The sequence below is a fragment of the Ctenocephalides felis genome, unplaced genomic scaffold (genome assembly GCF_003426905.1).
Source record: "Ctenocephalides felis isolate EL2017-DRISC unplaced genomic scaffold, ASM342690v1 CF-g0.4_SCAFFOLD_02526, whole genome shotgun sequence".
In the NCBI taxonomy this organism is placed as follows: Eukaryota; Metazoa; Arthropoda; class Insecta; order Siphonaptera; family Pulicidae; genus Ctenocephalides; species Ctenocephalides felis.
In genome coordinates, this window is record NW_020538680.1 from 1 (window position 1) to 17,189 (window position 17,189).

A 17,189-nucleotide genomic window follows, 5' to 3' on the forward strand; every position below is an offset into this window, starting at 1 on the left:
ACCGTGCCGGTCTTCAGTTTCCAGTCGGTCGTATTCATCGTTTGCTACGCAAAGGCAACTATGCCCGCGTGTCGGCGCTGGTGCACCCGTCTAACCTCGCTGCAGTCATGGAATATCTGGCCGCCGAAGTTCTCGAGTTAGCCGGCAATGCGGCTCGCGACAACAAGAAGACCAGAATAATTCCGCGTCATTTGCAACTGGCCATCCGCAATGACGAGGAACTGCAACAAACTGTTATCGGGTGTTACGATTGCTCAGGGCGGTGTATTGCCGAACATACAAGCTGTGCTTTTGCCAAAGAAGACAGAAAAGAAAGCTTAAATTTCTTTTATTGTCGCAAATTGACATAAAACCGTCCTTCTCAGGACGAACAACTTATTCAAAAAATGAACATATATTATTTTACTATTTATTTATTATTTTACTATTTTATTTATAATACTATTTAATTTACTATTCAATACTCATTTAATTTATTTTAATTTTTTTATCATAACATTCGGTATATAATTTAATTGATTTTAGATATTTTTATTTAAATAATATAATAAAGAATATTTAAGGTTATAAATGTACGAAATAATAACTTTATTTATTAGTTACGTTGTTATAAATCATTTAAAATGAATATAAAAAAAATCTATATAAGTATATTAATTTTTGTAGTGATTTCAACATCAAATAAATAATTCTTGTTTTATTATCGAATATTAGCACATTTATATGTTATTATGTTATCAATTATTATTGAATTTCACTAATATCGATTATAGAATTTGTATATTTAAAAAAAAATTGTAGGGTTTGTTAATGATTTGATTTTTATAACATTCGCAATTCAGGCTAAAATCTCGCATGTTTTCTGACCCTCGAGCAAACGGTTATTCACGGTCGTCGTGTTTAGGAACTGCCGCTGTATAGTGGCCTAAATGTTTCAGCAAGCATTTACGCTAGATATCAATGTCAATACCATAATACCTTATAGCAATTTGTTAGTCTCGACGAGAAGAATAAAATAATAATTATTCATAAAGAAAATAATAATGTTATAGTGAATTTTGACGCGTGTTTTTAAAAAGGGGCGTGGCTTAGTGATCGTGGAAAGTTTTACTAATAATTATCGTACAAAATTTATTAATAATCATAAATAAATGTACAAAATAATAACTTTATTTATTAGTTACGTTGTTATAAAACATTTAAAATAAATATAAAAAAAAATCTATATAAGTATATTAATTTTTGTAGTGATTTTAAAACCAAATAAATAATTCTTGTTTTATTATCAAATATTAACACATTTATATGTTATTATGTTATCAATTATTATTGAATTTCACTAATATCGATTATAGAATTTGTATATTTAAAAAAAAAATTGTAGGGTTTGTTAATGATTTGATTTTTATAACATTCGCAATTCAGGCTAAAATCTCGCATGTTTTCTGACCCTCGAACGAGCGGTTATTCACGGTCGTCGTGTTTAGGAACTTACGCTGTATAGTGGCCTAAATGTTTCAACAAACATTTACGCTAGATATCAATGTCAATATCATAATACCTTATAGCATTTTGTTAGTCTCGACAAGGAGAATAAAATAATGATTATGCATAAACAAAATAATAATATTATAGTTAATTTTGACGCGTGTTTTTAAAAAAGGGCGTGGCTTAGTGATCGTGGAAAGATTTACTAATAATTATCGTACAAAATTTATTAATAATCATAAATAAATGAATTGTTATAAAATTATAATAGTATTATTATAAAGTTATAATGAATTATTATGAAATTTTACTATTGTCGAATATAAATTTTGTATATTTAGGTATTATTTACATATTTCCTTAAAATTTAAGAAAAATTAGATAATCTCGAAAAAATTATATGAACACACATAACGATTTATATATCATTTTATTCGTGATTTTATTCTGCATCTTTCGTACGAACAAAGTTTTTTCGTATCTTTTACTGTTTAGCTAGTAGAGAGCAATCTGTGTGATTGATCACTTATTGAAATGCAAATTACATTTAGATTGCAGCAATTATTGACAATATTTCTATATTTTCATAAAGAAACCATATAAATTATAATACATTGTTAAAATTTCGTATGGTTCTCCAGTCATTCAATTCTAATAACAATCACCATTTAGGCTAAAATCTTGCATGTTTTCTGACCCTCGAACAAACGGTTATTCACGGTCAGCGTGTTTAGATATAGCAGCAGAGCCGCATATTCAGTTCAGCAAGCATTCAAGAATAAAAGAATAAAATAATATTTATTAAATATCAACTAATATATAATCTTTTCTCGGCAATGAATATAAGATATTATTATTTTATTCTATACAATTGAATTAAAAAAAAAAAAAACATAAATATTATATTTTATTATTAATGACTAAATTATTTATACATTCGATTTATTTTAATAAAATATAATATGATAGAAATATTATGATTTTACAGAATAAACAGTTTGTGAATTTTTTGACTCAAGTTATTTCAAGAAACAACAGTACAATTGTTTACTGTTTTGTATTTTATCGTTCTTTTGAAAACTACGAATGAAATAATTAATTATAACGATAATATTATTTTATTAGATACTATGCAAAAAGAGAATAGAGCACACTTCTTGAACTTGAATGCACGACGCGACATAATGTTTTACACAAATGATTTCTAACCGAATTTTATGCGTTGGTGTATTGATAGTGTATTACATCGTAAATATAATTAATTATTTCATACAAATAATATTTTATTTTAATAAAATATTATATTCGTTATTTAATCAAATCGTTTATATTAGCTATTGTTCAGTATAGATTCATAGAGTACTCAAATGAATGTTCAATGACAGTTTATGAACAATTATGATACTATTTATGAATAAAAATTTACAAAAACTGTTTCTAGGATATATAAGTATAATTACATCGCATCAAAATATAACATATCTCAATGCTCATAAAAATGCGATAACGATTTTGTTGAAAACGCACTATTGAGTGCAGAAGTTATTTGAATATAATTAGCGATATTTTAGAAAAACTAACCGTTGAAATAAATCATGCTTTTGATGATATGTTGGGGATGAATTTGGCTATCATGTAAATCCATTGTTTTATGCGAATTATTTAGAATAAAAGCGCTGGATTTAATTTTTTACAAATAATTTACATTTTTGTAAAATTTTCAAATATTATTGTTTTCTCCTCGGTCCTACACTTTTCGAATATAGTTTTTGGCCACGCCCCTAACATATTTAACCAATCACGTGTTAGATTTACATTTTAACCTACGATTTTTTACTATAATGTCAGATAACGCTTTATCTACGTCGCCGGCGGCAACCGCTGCGCCAGCGACAGCATCGCCGAAAAAGGGCAAGACTGCGGCTGTTAAAAAACCGCGAGTGAAGCCGTCCCATCCTCCTACATCTGAAATGGTAAACAACGCTATTAAAAGTCTGAAAGAACGCGGCGGATCGTCGCTGCAGGCGATTAAGAAATATATGTCGGCCAATTATAAAATCGACGCCGAGAAAATGTCAACGTTCATTAAAAAGTATTTAAAGTCAGCTGTTCAAGCGGGCACACTGATTCAAACAAAAGGCAAAGGTGCTTCGGGTTCGTTCAAACTTGCCGCGAACGCTAAACAGAGCGGCGGCGAAAGCGGTGTTTCGGCTGGAAAAGCCAGGACCGCTAAGACGCCAGCGGCAAAAGCAAAATCGAAGACAGCAAAGTCGAAGGGCGCCGCCAAACCTGCTTCGTCCCCTAAAAAGAAGTCTGCATCCGCAGCGGGCACATTAAAAAAGTCGTCGGCGAAACCTAAGACGACAGTCGATAAGAAGAAGACCATTCAGGGTAAGTCGACGAAAGCCTCATCGGCCAAGGCAACGAGCAAAACGAAGAAAACCGTCAAGACCGCAGCCGCAAAGAAACCTAAATCGCCAAAGAAGACATCAAAAGTAGCCAAACCTTTGAAAAAAGCGTCACCGAAAAAGAAGTGAAAACATTTCATTATCTTTTTACACAACAGCAAACGAAAATGTTTGCACAAAGTCCTTTTCAGGACTAACAATAAATTTTTATCAAAGAACATTATTATTTTACTTATATATATCTTATCATCTTATATTATAGCCTTTTCGTGGACTTCGGAAAAAATTTTAATAAAATATTTGTAACAGGAGCGCAGCAACGCTCGCTGTGTTCCTCGCCGCCGTGTTGTGTCATTGACGAAATTTAAAAGTCAAAGTCTTTTCAATTTTCAATTTCGTCTTTGGTAGGGAGTTGTTCAATATCAATCGCTGAATTTTATTTATTTATTTATTATTTTTTTTTAAATAATTTTATATGAATAAATTATCTTAATCAAATGAAATATAATCAATAATTTATTAATAAAAGTTTTATATATCACTTTAAATAAATCAACTATACATAGAACGGCAACTCTCATAATAATTAAATTCATAATTTTTTCTAATTTTTTTTTATATAAATAATAAGTAAATGGAAATTAATTAATGAAATAAAATATAATCATTAATAATTTATGAAGTTTCAATCTTTTTTTCATATCGTATTCGAAAAAGAAAATTTATATAACTTTAAATAACTATATATGAAATTAAAAAATATACAATAAAAAAAAAAATATTTATATATATAAATATATATAATATAATATATATAATATAAATTTCTATCATCAGAACGGCAACTCGCCCATATTAATTAAATTTAGAATTTTTTAAAGAAGCTTTCAGAAATTCATGACGAATTTTACAAATTCAACTATAATATTTTTTAAACTTAACACAACAACACACTATTCAACAAGTCAAATCATGTGTGTTGTCAATAATTTCAATTAAAAAAAAAAATCAATAAAAATTTCTTACGTATCGATGGAATAATTCTGCAAAATAAAATAATTTGAAAAATAATAAAAGTTCTTTTAATTGATCATTTTGGTGGTCCTGAAAAGGACCGATTTGTTTTATAGGACGACAGGCGTCTAAGCGCGTTCTCCTCGAATACGCCGAGCTAGTTGAATATCCTTGGGCATGATGGTTACGCGCTTGGCGTGGATCGCGCACAAGTTTGTATCTTCGAACAGGCCAACCAAATAGGCCTCGCTAGCTTCCTGCAATGCCATGACGGCGGAGCTCTGAAAACGCAGATCGGTCTTGAAGTCCTGAGCGATCTCGCGCACTAGACGTTGGAACGGCAACTTTCGTATGAGAAGCTCGGTGCTCTTCTGGTAACGACGGATCTCACGCAGAGCTACGGTGCCAGGCCGATAACGATGCGGCTTCTTCACACCGCCGGTCGCCGGCGCGCTCTTGCGAGCCGCTTTCGTTGCAAGCTGCTTACGGGGCGCCTTGCCACCGGTGGACTTGCGAGCTGTCTGCTTCGTACGGGCCATTATAACTCCTAGATTTCGTTTCGAGAACCTTCTCGTTTGACGATCGTTTTGATACTGACGCGTCCGGCTCGAATATTATGATCAAAATACATTACGAATGTCCGATGCTGTGCTCGGCTGTCATTGGTCGGCGCCGAATGCTCGCATAGCTATGATGGGCGTGGCCTAGCGAGCTCAAACTTTTCAATAATTTCGCTCGTCGGAATTCAGTCGTTATTCAGACTTCGAGCTGTTAACATCAATTTGTAAATTTATCCCGACTGCGATATATTGAAAAATGACCGGCCGTGGCAAAGGTGGTAAGGGACTCGGAAAGGGTGGCGCTAAGCGACACAGGAAAGTTCTTCGCGATAATATCCAAGGTATTACAAAGCCGGCTATACGTCGTCTTGCTCGCCGTGGCGGCGTCAAGCGTATCTCGGGTCTAATCTACGAAGAGACCCGCGGTGTTCTGAAAGTGTTTCTCGAGAACGTTATCCGCGATGCAGTCACATACACCGAGCACGCCAAGAGGAAGACCGTAACCGCTATGGATGTCGTATATGCGCTCAAACGTCAGGGTCGTACACTGTACGGTTTCGGCGGTTAAATTGATCAACGGACGCAGTCATTTCTTATAAATACAAAACAAAAAAGAGCCCTTTTAAGGGCTGTCAAATATAATTAAAAGAACAAGTAATATATTTTACAATTTACGTACAGGCTTTATTTGATTTTATATGAAATTTGTTTATTTTCTTGCAGAATAACTTGCTTTGGTAATATTATTGATAATATTATCAAATTGGAAAGCCCTTCGAATATGTTTTAAAGAAAGTATTAATTAATATATATTTTACTATTTTTTCGTATTGACTTTTTATATGCAATTGATTTCTTTTCTTACATGGGGGGGGCTTCAATTAATAGAAAATAGAGTATACTTTTAGTATTAGTATACTTTACAGTTAAGGGCTTCGAAAAGGGCTCTGAATTGAAGGAGCTCAATTAAATGAATGAATTTATTAAATTTTGCATATTATTTAAATTTATATAATATGTAATAATATATTTTATATATTTAAATAATAAAATTTTTAAAATATTTACGACAATAATTTTATTTTTACGAAAATATTTAAATTGCGATTTTTTTTAATATAAATATATTTTATAATAAATTAAAATAAACTTAAACTTATTAACTAAATTTGAAAAACTAAAGTTTTAAATTGAATTGAATATTCAATCATTAATTTTTATCATATTGAAAATATATAGAAATTGAACATTATTTATAATATAAATTAATAATAACGATCTCTAATAGAAATCTGATCAAAATTTATTGAAAATCCTAATAAAATATCATTAGTGTCAGGTTATTTTATTTTATCTATAAAACCAATGTAAAAATTATAAAGTTCTTTTGTAAAATATTTGTGGGCCCTGAGAAGGGCCTTTGTTATTGTCGACAGAACATATAAGTGGCATCACAAAATCTTCATCATTTTATTTCGAGCTGGTGTACTTGGTTACGGCCTTAGTACCTTCGCTGACGGCGTGTTTGGCCAACTCGCCTGGTAGCAATAGCCGGACTGCTGTCTGAATTTCCCGACTAGTGATTGTAGAGCGTTTGTTGTAGTGAGCCAAACGCGATGCCTCGGCCGCTATACGCTCGAAGATATCATTCACAAAGCTGTTCATGATGCTCATCGCCTTGCTCGAAATGCCCGTGTCAGGATGGACTTGTTTCAAGACTTTGTAAATATAAATGGCATAGCTCTCCTTGCGCTTACGTTTCTTCTTCTTGTCGCCCTTTGAAATATTTTTCTGGGCTTTGCCTGCTTTCTTAGCCGCTTTACCGCTGGTTTTCGGTGGCATGTCTGATGTTTACTAGTACACTGACTGATACGAAATGAGTCGTGCCGACGCTCCGTTTTCGTACTGCTTCAACGTTTTGACTGAAGCCGTAACAACGTACGTAGGCAAGGGAGGGGCGTGTCTACAAAAAAATGGGCGTGTGCTTGCAACGCTCAGAAATCTATACGGGCCCGTTCGAGAACTTTGATATCATTCTCAGTTTGAACACGAACCTGTAAACATGTCTGGTCGAGGCAAAGGCGGTAAAGTCAAGGGAAAGGCTAAGTCACGGTCTAACCGTGCCGGTCTTCAGTTTCCAGTCGGTCGTATTCATCGTTTGCTACGCAAAGGCAACTATGCCGAGCGTGTCGGCGCTGGTGCACCCGTCTACCTCGCTGCAGTCATGGAATATCTGGCCGCCGAAGTTCTCGAGTTAGCCGGCAATGCGGCTCGCGACAACAAGAAGACCAGAATAATTCCGCGTCATTTGCAACTGGCCATCCGCAATGACGAGGAACTCAACAAACTGTTATCGGGTGTTACGATTGCTCAGGGCGGTGTATTGCCGAACATACAAGCTGTGCTTTTGCCAAAGAAGACAGAAAAGAAAGCTTAAATTTCTTTTATTGTCGCAAATTGACATAAAACCGTCCTTCTCAGGACGAACAACTTTATTCAAAAAATGAACATATATTATTTTACTATTTATTTATTATTTTACTATTTTATTTATAATACTATTTAATTTACTATTCAATACTCATTTTAATTTATTTTAATTTTTTTATCATAACATTCGGTATATAATTTAATTGATTTTAGATATTTTTATTTAAATAAATATAAATAACAACATTTGTTTGAATGAATCAAAGAATATTTAAGGTTATAAATGTACGAAATAATAACTTTATTTATTAGTTACGTTGTTATAAATCATTTAAAATGAATATAAAAAAAATCTATATAAGTATATTAATTTTTGTAGTGATTTCAACATCAAATAAATAATTCTTGTTTTATTATCGAATATTAGCACATTTATATGTTATTATGTTATCAATTATTATTGAATTTCACTAATATCGATTATAGAATTTGTATATTTAAAAAAAAAAATTGTAGGGTTTGTTAATGATTTGATTTTTATAACATTCGCAATTCAGGCTAAAATCTCGCATGTTTTCTGACCCTCGAGCAAACGGTTATTCACGGTCGTCGTGTTTAGGAACTGCCGCTGTATAGTGGCCTAAATGTTTCAGCAAGCATTTACGCTAGATATCAATGTCAATACCATAATACCTTATAGCAATTTGTTAGTCTCGACGAGAAGAATAAAATAATAATTATTCATAAAGAAAATAATAATGTTATAGTGAATTTTGACGCGTGTTTTTAAAAAGGGGCGTGGCTTAGTGATCGTGGAAAGTTTTACTAATAATTATCGTACAAAATTTATTAATAATCATAAATAAATGTACAAAATAATAACTTTATTTATTAGTTACGTTGTTATAAAACATTTAAAATAAATATAAAAAAAAATCTATATAAGTATATTAATTTTTGTAGTGATTTTAAAACCAAATAAATAATTCTTGTTTTATTATCAAATATTAACACATTTATATGTTATTATGTTATCAATTATTATTGAATTTCACTAATATCGATTATAGAATTTGTATATTTAAAAAAAAAATTGTAGGGTTTGTTAATGATTTGATTTTTATAACATTCGCAATTCAGGCTAAAATCTCGCATGTTTTCTGACCCTCGAACGAGCGGTTATTCACGGTCGTCGTGTTTAGGAACTTACGCTGTATAGTGGCCTAAATGTTTCAACAAACATTTACGCTAGATATCAATGTCAATATCATAATACCTTATAGCATTTTGTTAGTCTCGACAAGGAGAATAAAATAATGATTATGCATAAACAAAATAATAATATTATAGTTAATTTTGACGCGTGTTTTTAAAAAAGGGCGTGGCTTAGTGATCGTGGAAAGATTTACTAATAATTATCGTACAAAATTTATTAATAATCATAAATAAATGAATTGTTATAAAATTATAATAGTATTATTATAAAGTTATAATGAATTATTATGAAATTTTACTATTGTCGAATATAAATTTTGTATATTTAGGTATTATTTACATATTTCCTTAAAATTTAAGAAAAATTAGATAATCTCGAAAAAATTATATGAACACACATAACGATTTATATATCATTTTATTCGTGATTTTATTCTGCATCTTTCGTACGAACAAAGTTTTTTCGTATCTTTTACTGTTTAGCTAGTAGAGAGCAATCTGTGTGATTGATCACTTATTGAAATGCAAATTACATTTAGATTGCAGCAATTATTGACAATATTTCTATATTTTCATAAAGAAACCATATAAATTATAATACATTGTTAAAATTTCGTATGGTTCTCCAGTCATTCAATTCTAATAACAATCACCATTTAGGCTAAAATCTTGCATGTTTTCTGACCCTCGAACAAACGGTTATTCACGGTCAGCGTGTTTAGATATAGCAGCAGAGCCGCATATTCAGTTCAGCAAGCATTCAAGAATAAAAGAATAAAATAATATTTATTAAATATCAACTAATATATAATCTTTTCTCGGCAATGAATATAAGATATTATTATTTTATTCTATACAATTGAATTAAAAAAAAAAAAAACATAAATATTATATTTTATTATTAATGACTAAATTATTTATACATTCGATTTATTTTAATAAAATATAATATGATAGAAATATTATGATTTTACAGAATAAACAGTTTGTGAATTTTTTGACTCAAGTTATTTCAAGAAACAACAGTACAATTGTTTACTGTTTTGTATTTTATCGTTCTTTTGAAAACTACGAATGAAATAATTAATTATAACGATAATATTATTTTATTAGATACTATGCAAAAAGAGAATAGAGCACACTTCTTGAACTTGAATGCACGACGCGACATAATGTTTTACACAAATGATTTCTAACCGAATTTTATGCGTTGGTGTATTGATAGTGTATTACATCGTAAATATAATTAATTATTTCATACAAATAATATTTTATTTTAATAAAATATTATATTCGTTATTTAATCAAATCGTTTATATTAGCTATTGTTCAGTATAGATTCATAGAGTACTCAAATGAATGTTCAATGACAGTTTATGAACAATTATGATACTATTTATGAATAAAAATTTACAAAAACTGTTTCTAGGATATATAAGTATAATTACATCGCATCAAAATATAACATATCTCAATGCTCATAAAAATGCGATAACGATTTTGTTGAAAACGCACTATTGAGTGCAGAAGTTATTTGAATATAATTAGCGATATTTTAGAAAAACTAACCGTTGAAATAAATCATGCTTTTGATGATATGTTGGGGATGAATTTGGCTATCATGTAAATCCATTGTTTTATGCGAATTATTTAGAATAAAAGCGCTGGATTTAATTTTTTACAAATAATTTACATTTTTGTAAAATTTTCAAATATTATTGTTTTCTCCTCGGTCCTACACTTTTCGAATATAGTTTTTGGCCACGCCCCTAACATATTTAACCAATCACGTGTTAGATTTACATTTTAACCTACGATTTTTTACTATAATGTCAGATAACGCTTTATCTACGTCGCCGGCGGCAACCGCTGCGCCAGCGACAGCATCGCCGAAAAAGGGCAAGACTGCGGCTGTTAAAAAACCGCGAGTGAAGCCGTCCCATCCTCCTACATCTGAAATGGTAAACAACGCTATTAAAAGTCTGAAAGAACGCGGCGGATCGTCGCTGCAGGCGATTAAGAAATATATGTCGGCCAATTATAAAATCGACGCCGAGAAAATGTCAACGTTCATTAAAAAGTATTTAAAGTCAGCTGTTCAAGCGGGCACACTGATTCAAACAAAAGGCAAAGGTGCTTCGGGTTCGTTCAAACTTGCCGCGAACGCTAAACAGAGCGGCGGCGAAAGCGGTGTTTCGGCTGGAAAAGCCAGGACCGCTAAGACGCCAGCGGCAAAAGCAAAATCGAAGACAGCAAAGTCGAAGGGCGCCGCCAAACCTGCTTCGTCCCCTAAAAAGAAGTCTGCATCCGCAGCGGGCACATTAAAAAAGTCGTCGGCGAAACCTAAGACGACAGTCGATAAGAAGAAGACCATTCAGGGTAAGTCGACGAAAGCCTCATCGGCCAAGGCAACGAGCAAAACGAAGAAAACCGTCAAGACCGCAGCCGCAAAGAAACCTAAATCGCCAAAGAAGACATCAAAAGTAGCCAAACCTTTGAAAAAAGCGTCACCGAAAAAGAAGTGAAAACATTTCATTATCTTTTTACACAACAGCAAACGAAAATGTTTGCACAAAGTCCTTTTCAGGACTAACAATAAATTTTTATCAAAGAACATTATTATTTTACTTATATATATCTTATCATCTTATATTATAGCCTTTTCGTGGACTTCGGAAAAAATTTTAATAAAATATTTGTAACAGGAGCGCAGCAACGCTCGCTGTGTTCCTCGCCGCCGTGTTGTGTCATTGACGAAATTTAAAAGTCAAAGTCTTTTCAATTTTCAATTTCGTCTTTGGTAGGGAGTTGTTCAATATCAATCGCTGAATTTTATTTATTTATTTATTATTTTTTTTTAAATAATTTTATATGAATAAATTATCTTAATCAAATGAAATATAATCAATAATTTATTAATAAAAGTTTTATATATCACTTTAAATAAATCAACTATACATAGAACGGCAACTCTCATAATAATTAAATTCATAATTTTTTCTAATTTTTTTTTATATAAATAATAAGTAAATGGAAATTAATTAATGAAATAAAATATAATCATTAATAATTTATGAAGTTTCAATCTTTTTTTCATATCGTATTCGAAAAAGAAAATTTATATAACTTTAAATAACTATATATGAAATTAAAAAATATACAATAAAAAAAAAAATATTTATATATATAAATATATATAATATAATATATATAATATAAATTTCTATCATCAGAACGGCAACTCGCCCATATTAATTAAATTTAGAATTTTTTAAAGAAGCTTTCAGAAATTCATGACGAATTTTACAAATTCAACTATAATATTTTTTAAACTTAACACAACAACACACTATTCAACAAGTCAAATCATGTGTGTTGTCAATAATTTCAATTAAAAAAAAAAATCAATAAAAATTTCTTACGTATCGATGGAATAATTCTGCAAAATAAAATAATTTGAAAAATAATAAAAGTTCTTTTAATTGATCATTTTGGTGGTCCTGAAAAGGACCGATTTGTTTTATAGGACGACAGGCGTCTAAGCGCGTTCTCCTCGAATACGCCGAGCTAGTTGAATATCCTTGGGCATGATGGTTACGCGCTTGGCGTGGATCGCGCACAAGTTTGTATCTTCGAACAGGCCAACCAAATAGGCCTCGCTAGCTTCCTGCAATGCCATGACGGCGGAGCTCTGAAAACGCAGATCGGTCTTGAAGTCCTGAGCGATCTCGCGCACTAGACGTTGGAACGGCAACTTTCGTATGAGAAGCTCGGTGCTCTTCTGGTAACGACGGATCTCACGCAGAGCTACGGTGCCAGGCCGATAACGATGCGGCTTCTTCACACCGCCGGTCGCCGGCGCGCTCTTGCGAGCCGCTTTCGTTGCAAGCTGCTTACGGGGCGCCTTGCCACCGGTGGACTTGCGAGCTGTCTGCTTCGTACGGGCCATTATAACTCCTAGATTTCGTTTCGAGAACCTTCTCGTTTGACGATCGTTTTGATACTGACGCGTCCGGCTCGAATATTATGATCAAAATACATTACGAATGTCCGATGCTGTGCTCGGCTGTCATTGGTCGGCGCCGAATGCTCGCATAGCTATGATGGGCGTGGCCTAGCGAGCTCAAACTTTTCAATAATTTCGCTCGTCGGAATTCAGTCGTTATTCAGACTTCGAGCTGTTAACATCAATTTGTAAATTTATCCCGACTGCGATATATTGAAAAATGACCGGCCGTGGCAAAGGTGGTAAGGGACTCGGAAAGGGTGGCGCTAAGCGACACAGGAAAGTTCTTCGCGATAATATCCAAGGTATTACAAAGCCGGCTATACGTCGTCTTGCTCGCCGTGGCGGCGTCAAGCGTATCTCGGGTCTAATCTACGAAGAGACCCGCGGTGTTCTGAAAGTGTTTCTCGAGAACGTTATCCGCGATGCAGTCACATACACCGAGCACGCCAAGAGGAAGACCGTAACCGCTATGGATGTCGTATATGCGCTCAAACGTCAGGGTCGTACACTGTACGGTTTCGGCGGTTAAATTGATCAACGGACGCAGTCATTTCTTATAAATACAAAACAAAAAAGAGCCCTTTTAAGGGCTGTCAAATATAATTAAAAGAACAAGTAATATATTTTACAATTTACGTACAGGCTTTATTTGATTTTATATGAAATTTGTTTATTTTCTTGCAGAATAACTTGCTTTGGTAATATTATTGATAATATTATCAAATTGGAAAGCCCTTCGAATATGTTTTAAAGAAAGTATTAATTAATATATATTTTACTATTTTTTCGTATTGACTTTTTATATGCAATTGATTTCTTTTCTTACATGGGGGGGGCTTCAATTAATAGAAAATAGAGTATACTTTTAGTATTAGTATACTTTACAGTTAAGGGCTTCGAAAAGGGCTCTGAATTGAAGGAGCTCAATTAAATGAATGAATTTATTAAATTTTGCATATTATTTAAATTTATATAATATGTAATAATATATTTTATATATTTAAATAATAAAATTTTTAAAATATTTACGACAATAATTTTATTTTTACGAAAATATTTAAATTGCGATTTTTTTTAATATAAATATATTTTATAATAAATTAAAATAAACTTAAACTTATTAACTAAATTTGAAAAACTAAAGTTTTAAATTGAATTGAATATTCAATCATTAATTTTTATCATATTGAAAATATATAGAAATTGAACATTATTTATAATATAAATTAATAATAACGATCTCTAATAGAAATCTGATCAAAATTTATTGAAAATCCTAATAAAATATCATTAGTGTCAGGTTATTTTATTTTATCTATAAAACCAATGTAAAAATTATAAAGTTCTTTTGTAAAATATTTGTGGGCCCTGAGAAGGGCCTTTGTTATTGTCGACAGAACATATAAGTGGCATCACAAAATCTTCATCATTTTATTTCGAGCTGGTGTACTTGGTTACGGCCTTAGTACCTTCGCTGACGGCGTGTTTGGCCAACTCGCCTGGTAGCAATAGCCGGACTGCTGTCTGAATTTCCCGACTAGTGATTGTAGAGCGTTTGTTGTAGTGAGCCAAACGCGATGCCTCGGCCGCTATACGCTCGAAGATATCATTCACAAAGCTGTTCATGATGCTCATCGCCTTGCTCGAAATGCCCGTGTCAGGATGGACTTGTTTCAAGACTTTGTAAATATAAATGGCATAGCTCTCCTTGCGCTTACGTTTCTTCTTCTTGTCGCCCTTTGAAATATTTTTCTGGGCTTTGCCTGCTTTCTTAGCCGCTTTACCGCTGGTTTTCGGTGGCATGTCTGATGTTTACTAGTACACTGACTGATACGAAATGAGTCGTGCCGACGCTCCGTTTTCGTACTGCTTCAACGTTTTGACTGAAGCCGTAACAACGTACGTAGGCAAGGGAGGGGCGTGTCTACAAAAAAATGGGCGTGTGCTTGCAACGCTCAGAAATCTATACGGGCCCGTTCGAGAACTTTGATATCATTCTCAGTTTGAACACGAACCTGTAAACATGTCTGGTCGAGGCAAAGGCGGTAAAGTCAAGGGAAAGGCTAAGTCACGGTCTAACCGTGCCGGTCTTCAGTTTCCAGTCGGTCGTATTCATCGTTTGCTACGCAAAGGCAACTATGCCGAGCGTGTCGGCGCTGGTGCACCCGTCTACCTCGCTGCAGTCATGGAATATCTGGCCGCCGAAGTTCTCGAGTTAGCCGGCAATGCGGCTCGCGACAACAAGAAGACCAGAATAATTCCGCGTCATTTGCAACTGGCCATCCGCAATGACGAGGAACTCAACAAACTGTTATCGGGTGTTACGATTGCTCAGGGCGGTGTATTGCCGAACATACAAGCTGTGCTTTTGCCAAAGAAGACAGAAAAGAAAGCTTAAATTTCTTTTATTGTCGCAAATTGACATAAAACCGTCCTTCTCAGGACGAACAACTTTATTCAAAAAATGAACATATATTATTTTACTATTTATTTATTATTTTACTATTTTATTTATAATACTATTTAATTTACTATTCAATACTCATTTTAATTTATTTTAATTTTTTTATCATAACATTCGGTATATAATTCAATTGATTTTAGATATTTTTATTTAAATAAATATAAATAACAACATTTGTTTGAATGAATCAAAGAATATTTAAGGTTATAAATGTACGAAATAATAACTTTATTTATTAGTTACGTTGTTATAAATCATTTAAAATGAATATAAAAAAAATCTATATAAGTATATTAATTTTTGTAGTGATTTCAACATCAAATAAATAATTCTTGTTTTATTATCGAATATTAGCACATTTATATGTTATTATGTTATCAATTATTATTGAATTTCACTAATATCGATTATAGAATTTGTATATTTAAAAAAAAAAATTGTAGGGTTTGTTAATGATTTGATTTTTATAACATTCGCAATTCAGGCTAAAATCTCGCATGTTTTCTGACCCTCGAGCAAACGGTTATTCACGGTCGTCGTGTTTAGGAACTGCCGCTGTATAGTGGCCTAAATGTTTCAGCAAGCATTTACGCTAGATATCAATGTCAATACCATAATACCTTATAGCAATTTGTTAGTCTCGACGAGAAGAATAAAATAATAATTATTCATAAAGAAAATAATAATGTTATAGTGAATTTTGACGCGTGTTTTTAAAAAGGGGCGTGGCTTAGTGATCGTGGAAAGTTTTACTAATAATTATCGTACAAAATTTATTAATAATCATAAATAAATGTACAAAATAATAACTTTATTTATTAGTTACGTTGTTATAAAACATTTAAAATAAATATAAAAAAAAATCTATATAAGTATATTAATTTTTGTAGTGATTTTAAAACCAAATAAATAATTCTTGTTTTATTATCAAATATTAACACATTTATATGTTATTATGTTATCAATTATTATTGAATTTCACTAATATCGATTATAGAATTTGTATATTTAAAAAAAAAAATTGTAGGGTTTGTTAATGATTTGATTTTTATAACATTCGCAATTCAGGCTAAAATCTCGCATGTTTTCTGACCCTCGAACGAGCGGTTATTCACGGTCGTCGTGTTTAGGAACTTACGCTGTATAGTGGCCTAAATGTTTCAACAAACATTTACGCTAGATATCAATGTCAATATCATAATACCTTATAGCATTTTGTTAGTCTCGACAAGGAGAATAAAATAATGATTATGCATAAACAAAATAATAATATTATAGTTAATTTTGACGCGTGTTTTTAAAAAAGGGCGTGGCTTAGTGATCGTGGAAAGATTTACTAATAATTATCGTACAAAATTTATTAATAATCATAAATAAATGAATTGTTATAAAATTATAATAGTATTATTATAAAGTTATAATGAATTATTATGAAATTTTACTATTGTCGAATATAAATTTTGTATATTTAGGTATTATTTACATATTTCCTTAAAATTTAAGAAAAATTAGATAATCTCGAAAAAATTATATGAACACACATAACGATTTATATATCATTTTATTCGTGATTTTATTCTGCATCTTTCGTACGAACAAAG

General features: G+C 31.9%; 8 protein-coding genes and 1 pseudogene across 8 annotated transcripts; 5 read left to right on the plus strand and 4 right to left on the minus strand.

Moving 5' to 3' along the window:
- Positions 1-5: 5 nt before the first annotated feature.
- LOC113381009 lies at positions 6-363 on the plus strand (annotated as a pseudogene).
- A 2,930-nt stretch (positions 364-3,293) lies between these two features.
- Positions 3,294-4,053, plus strand: LOC113381010 (histone H1-like). Its single transcript, XM_026620011.1, has one exon. The coding sequence runs from the start codon at positions 3,330-3,332 to the stop codon at positions 4,023-4,025; it is 696 nt and encodes a 231-aa protein (XP_026475796.1). The 5' UTR covers positions 3,294-3,329; the 3' UTR covers positions 4,026-4,053.
- A 985-nt stretch (positions 4,054-5,038) lies between these two features.
- Positions 5,039-5,449, minus strand: LOC113381018 (histone H3). The gene has a single exon (XM_026620016.1). The coding sequence runs from the start codon at positions 5,447-5,449 to the stop codon at positions 5,039-5,041; it is 411 nt and encodes a 136-aa protein (XP_026475801.1).
- Positions 5,450-6,862: 1,413 nt separating this feature from the next.
- On the minus strand, positions 6,863-7,360 carry LOC113381017 (histone H2B-like). The gene has a single exon (XM_026620015.1). It carries the CDS (start codon positions 7,310-7,312, stop codon positions 6,941-6,943), a length of 372 nt encoding a protein of 123 aa, XP_026475800.1. The 5' UTR covers positions 7,313-7,360; the 3' UTR covers positions 6,863-6,940.
- A 139-nt stretch (positions 7,361-7,499) lies between these two features.
- Positions 7,500-7,922, plus strand: LOC113381014 (histone H2A). The gene has a single exon (XM_026620014.1). The coding sequence runs from the start codon at positions 7,533-7,535 to the stop codon at positions 7,905-7,907; it is 375 nt and encodes a 124-aa protein (XP_026475799.1). The 5' UTR covers positions 7,500-7,532; the 3' UTR covers positions 7,908-7,922.
- Positions 7,923-10,908: 2,986 nt separating this feature from the next.
- On the plus strand, positions 10,909-11,668 carry LOC113381012 (histone H1-like). The gene has a single exon (XM_026620012.1). The coding sequence runs from the start codon at positions 10,945-10,947 to the stop codon at positions 11,638-11,640; it is 696 nt and encodes a 231-aa protein (XP_026475797.1). The 5' UTR covers positions 10,909-10,944; the 3' UTR covers positions 11,641-11,668.
- A 960-nt stretch (positions 11,669-12,628) lies between these two features.
- On the minus strand, positions 12,629-13,109 carry LOC113381013 (histone H3). Its single transcript, XM_026620013.1, has one exon. It carries the CDS (start codon positions 13,062-13,064, stop codon positions 12,654-12,656), a length of 411 nt encoding a protein of 136 aa, XP_026475798.1. The 5' UTR covers positions 13,065-13,109; the 3' UTR covers positions 12,629-12,653.
- Positions 13,110-14,477: 1,368 nt separating this feature from the next.
- On the minus strand, positions 14,478-14,975 carry LOC113381029 (histone H2B-like). Its single transcript, XM_026620027.1, has one exon. The coding sequence runs from the start codon at positions 14,925-14,927 to the stop codon at positions 14,556-14,558; it is 372 nt and encodes a 123-aa protein (XP_026475812.1). The 5' UTR covers positions 14,928-14,975; the 3' UTR covers positions 14,478-14,555.
- A 41-nt stretch (positions 14,976-15,016) lies between these two features.
- On the plus strand, positions 15,017-15,564 carry LOC113381028 (histone H2A). The gene has a single exon (XM_026620026.1). It carries the CDS (start codon positions 15,148-15,150, stop codon positions 15,520-15,522), a length of 375 nt encoding a protein of 124 aa, XP_026475811.1. The 5' UTR covers positions 15,017-15,147; the 3' UTR covers positions 15,523-15,564.
- The last annotated feature ends 1,625 nt before the right edge of the window (positions 15,565-17,189 follow it).

Excerpts from the sequence above, each read along its gene's own strand:
- LOC113381018 (XM_026620016.1), bottom strand. The coding sequence starts at position 5,449 with ATGGCCCGTACGAAGCAGACAGCTCGCAAGTCCACCGGTGGCAAGGCG.
- LOC113381017 (XM_026620015.1), bottom strand. The coding sequence starts at position 7,312 with ATGCCACCGAAAACCAGCGGTAAAGCGGCTAAGAAAGCAGGCAAAGCC.
- LOC113381012 (XM_026620012.1), top strand. The coding sequence starts at position 10,945 with ATGTCAGATAACGCTTTATCTACGTCGCCGGCGGCAACCGCTGCGCCA.
- LOC113381010 (XM_026620011.1), top strand. The coding sequence starts at position 3,330 with ATGTCAGATAACGCTTTATCTACGTCGCCGGCGGCAACCGCTGCGCCA.
- LOC113381014 (XM_026620014.1), top strand. The coding sequence starts at position 7,533 with ATGTCTGGTCGAGGCAAAGGCGGTAAAGTCAAGGGAAAGGCTAAGTCA.
- LOC113381028 (XM_026620026.1), top strand. The coding sequence starts at position 15,148 with ATGTCTGGTCGAGGCAAAGGCGGTAAAGTCAAGGGAAAGGCTAAGTCA.
- LOC113381029 (XM_026620027.1), bottom strand. The coding sequence starts at position 14,927 with ATGCCACCGAAAACCAGCGGTAAAGCGGCTAAGAAAGCAGGCAAAGCC.
- LOC113381013 (XM_026620013.1), bottom strand. The coding sequence starts at position 13,064 with ATGGCCCGTACGAAGCAGACAGCTCGCAAGTCCACCGGTGGCAAGGCG.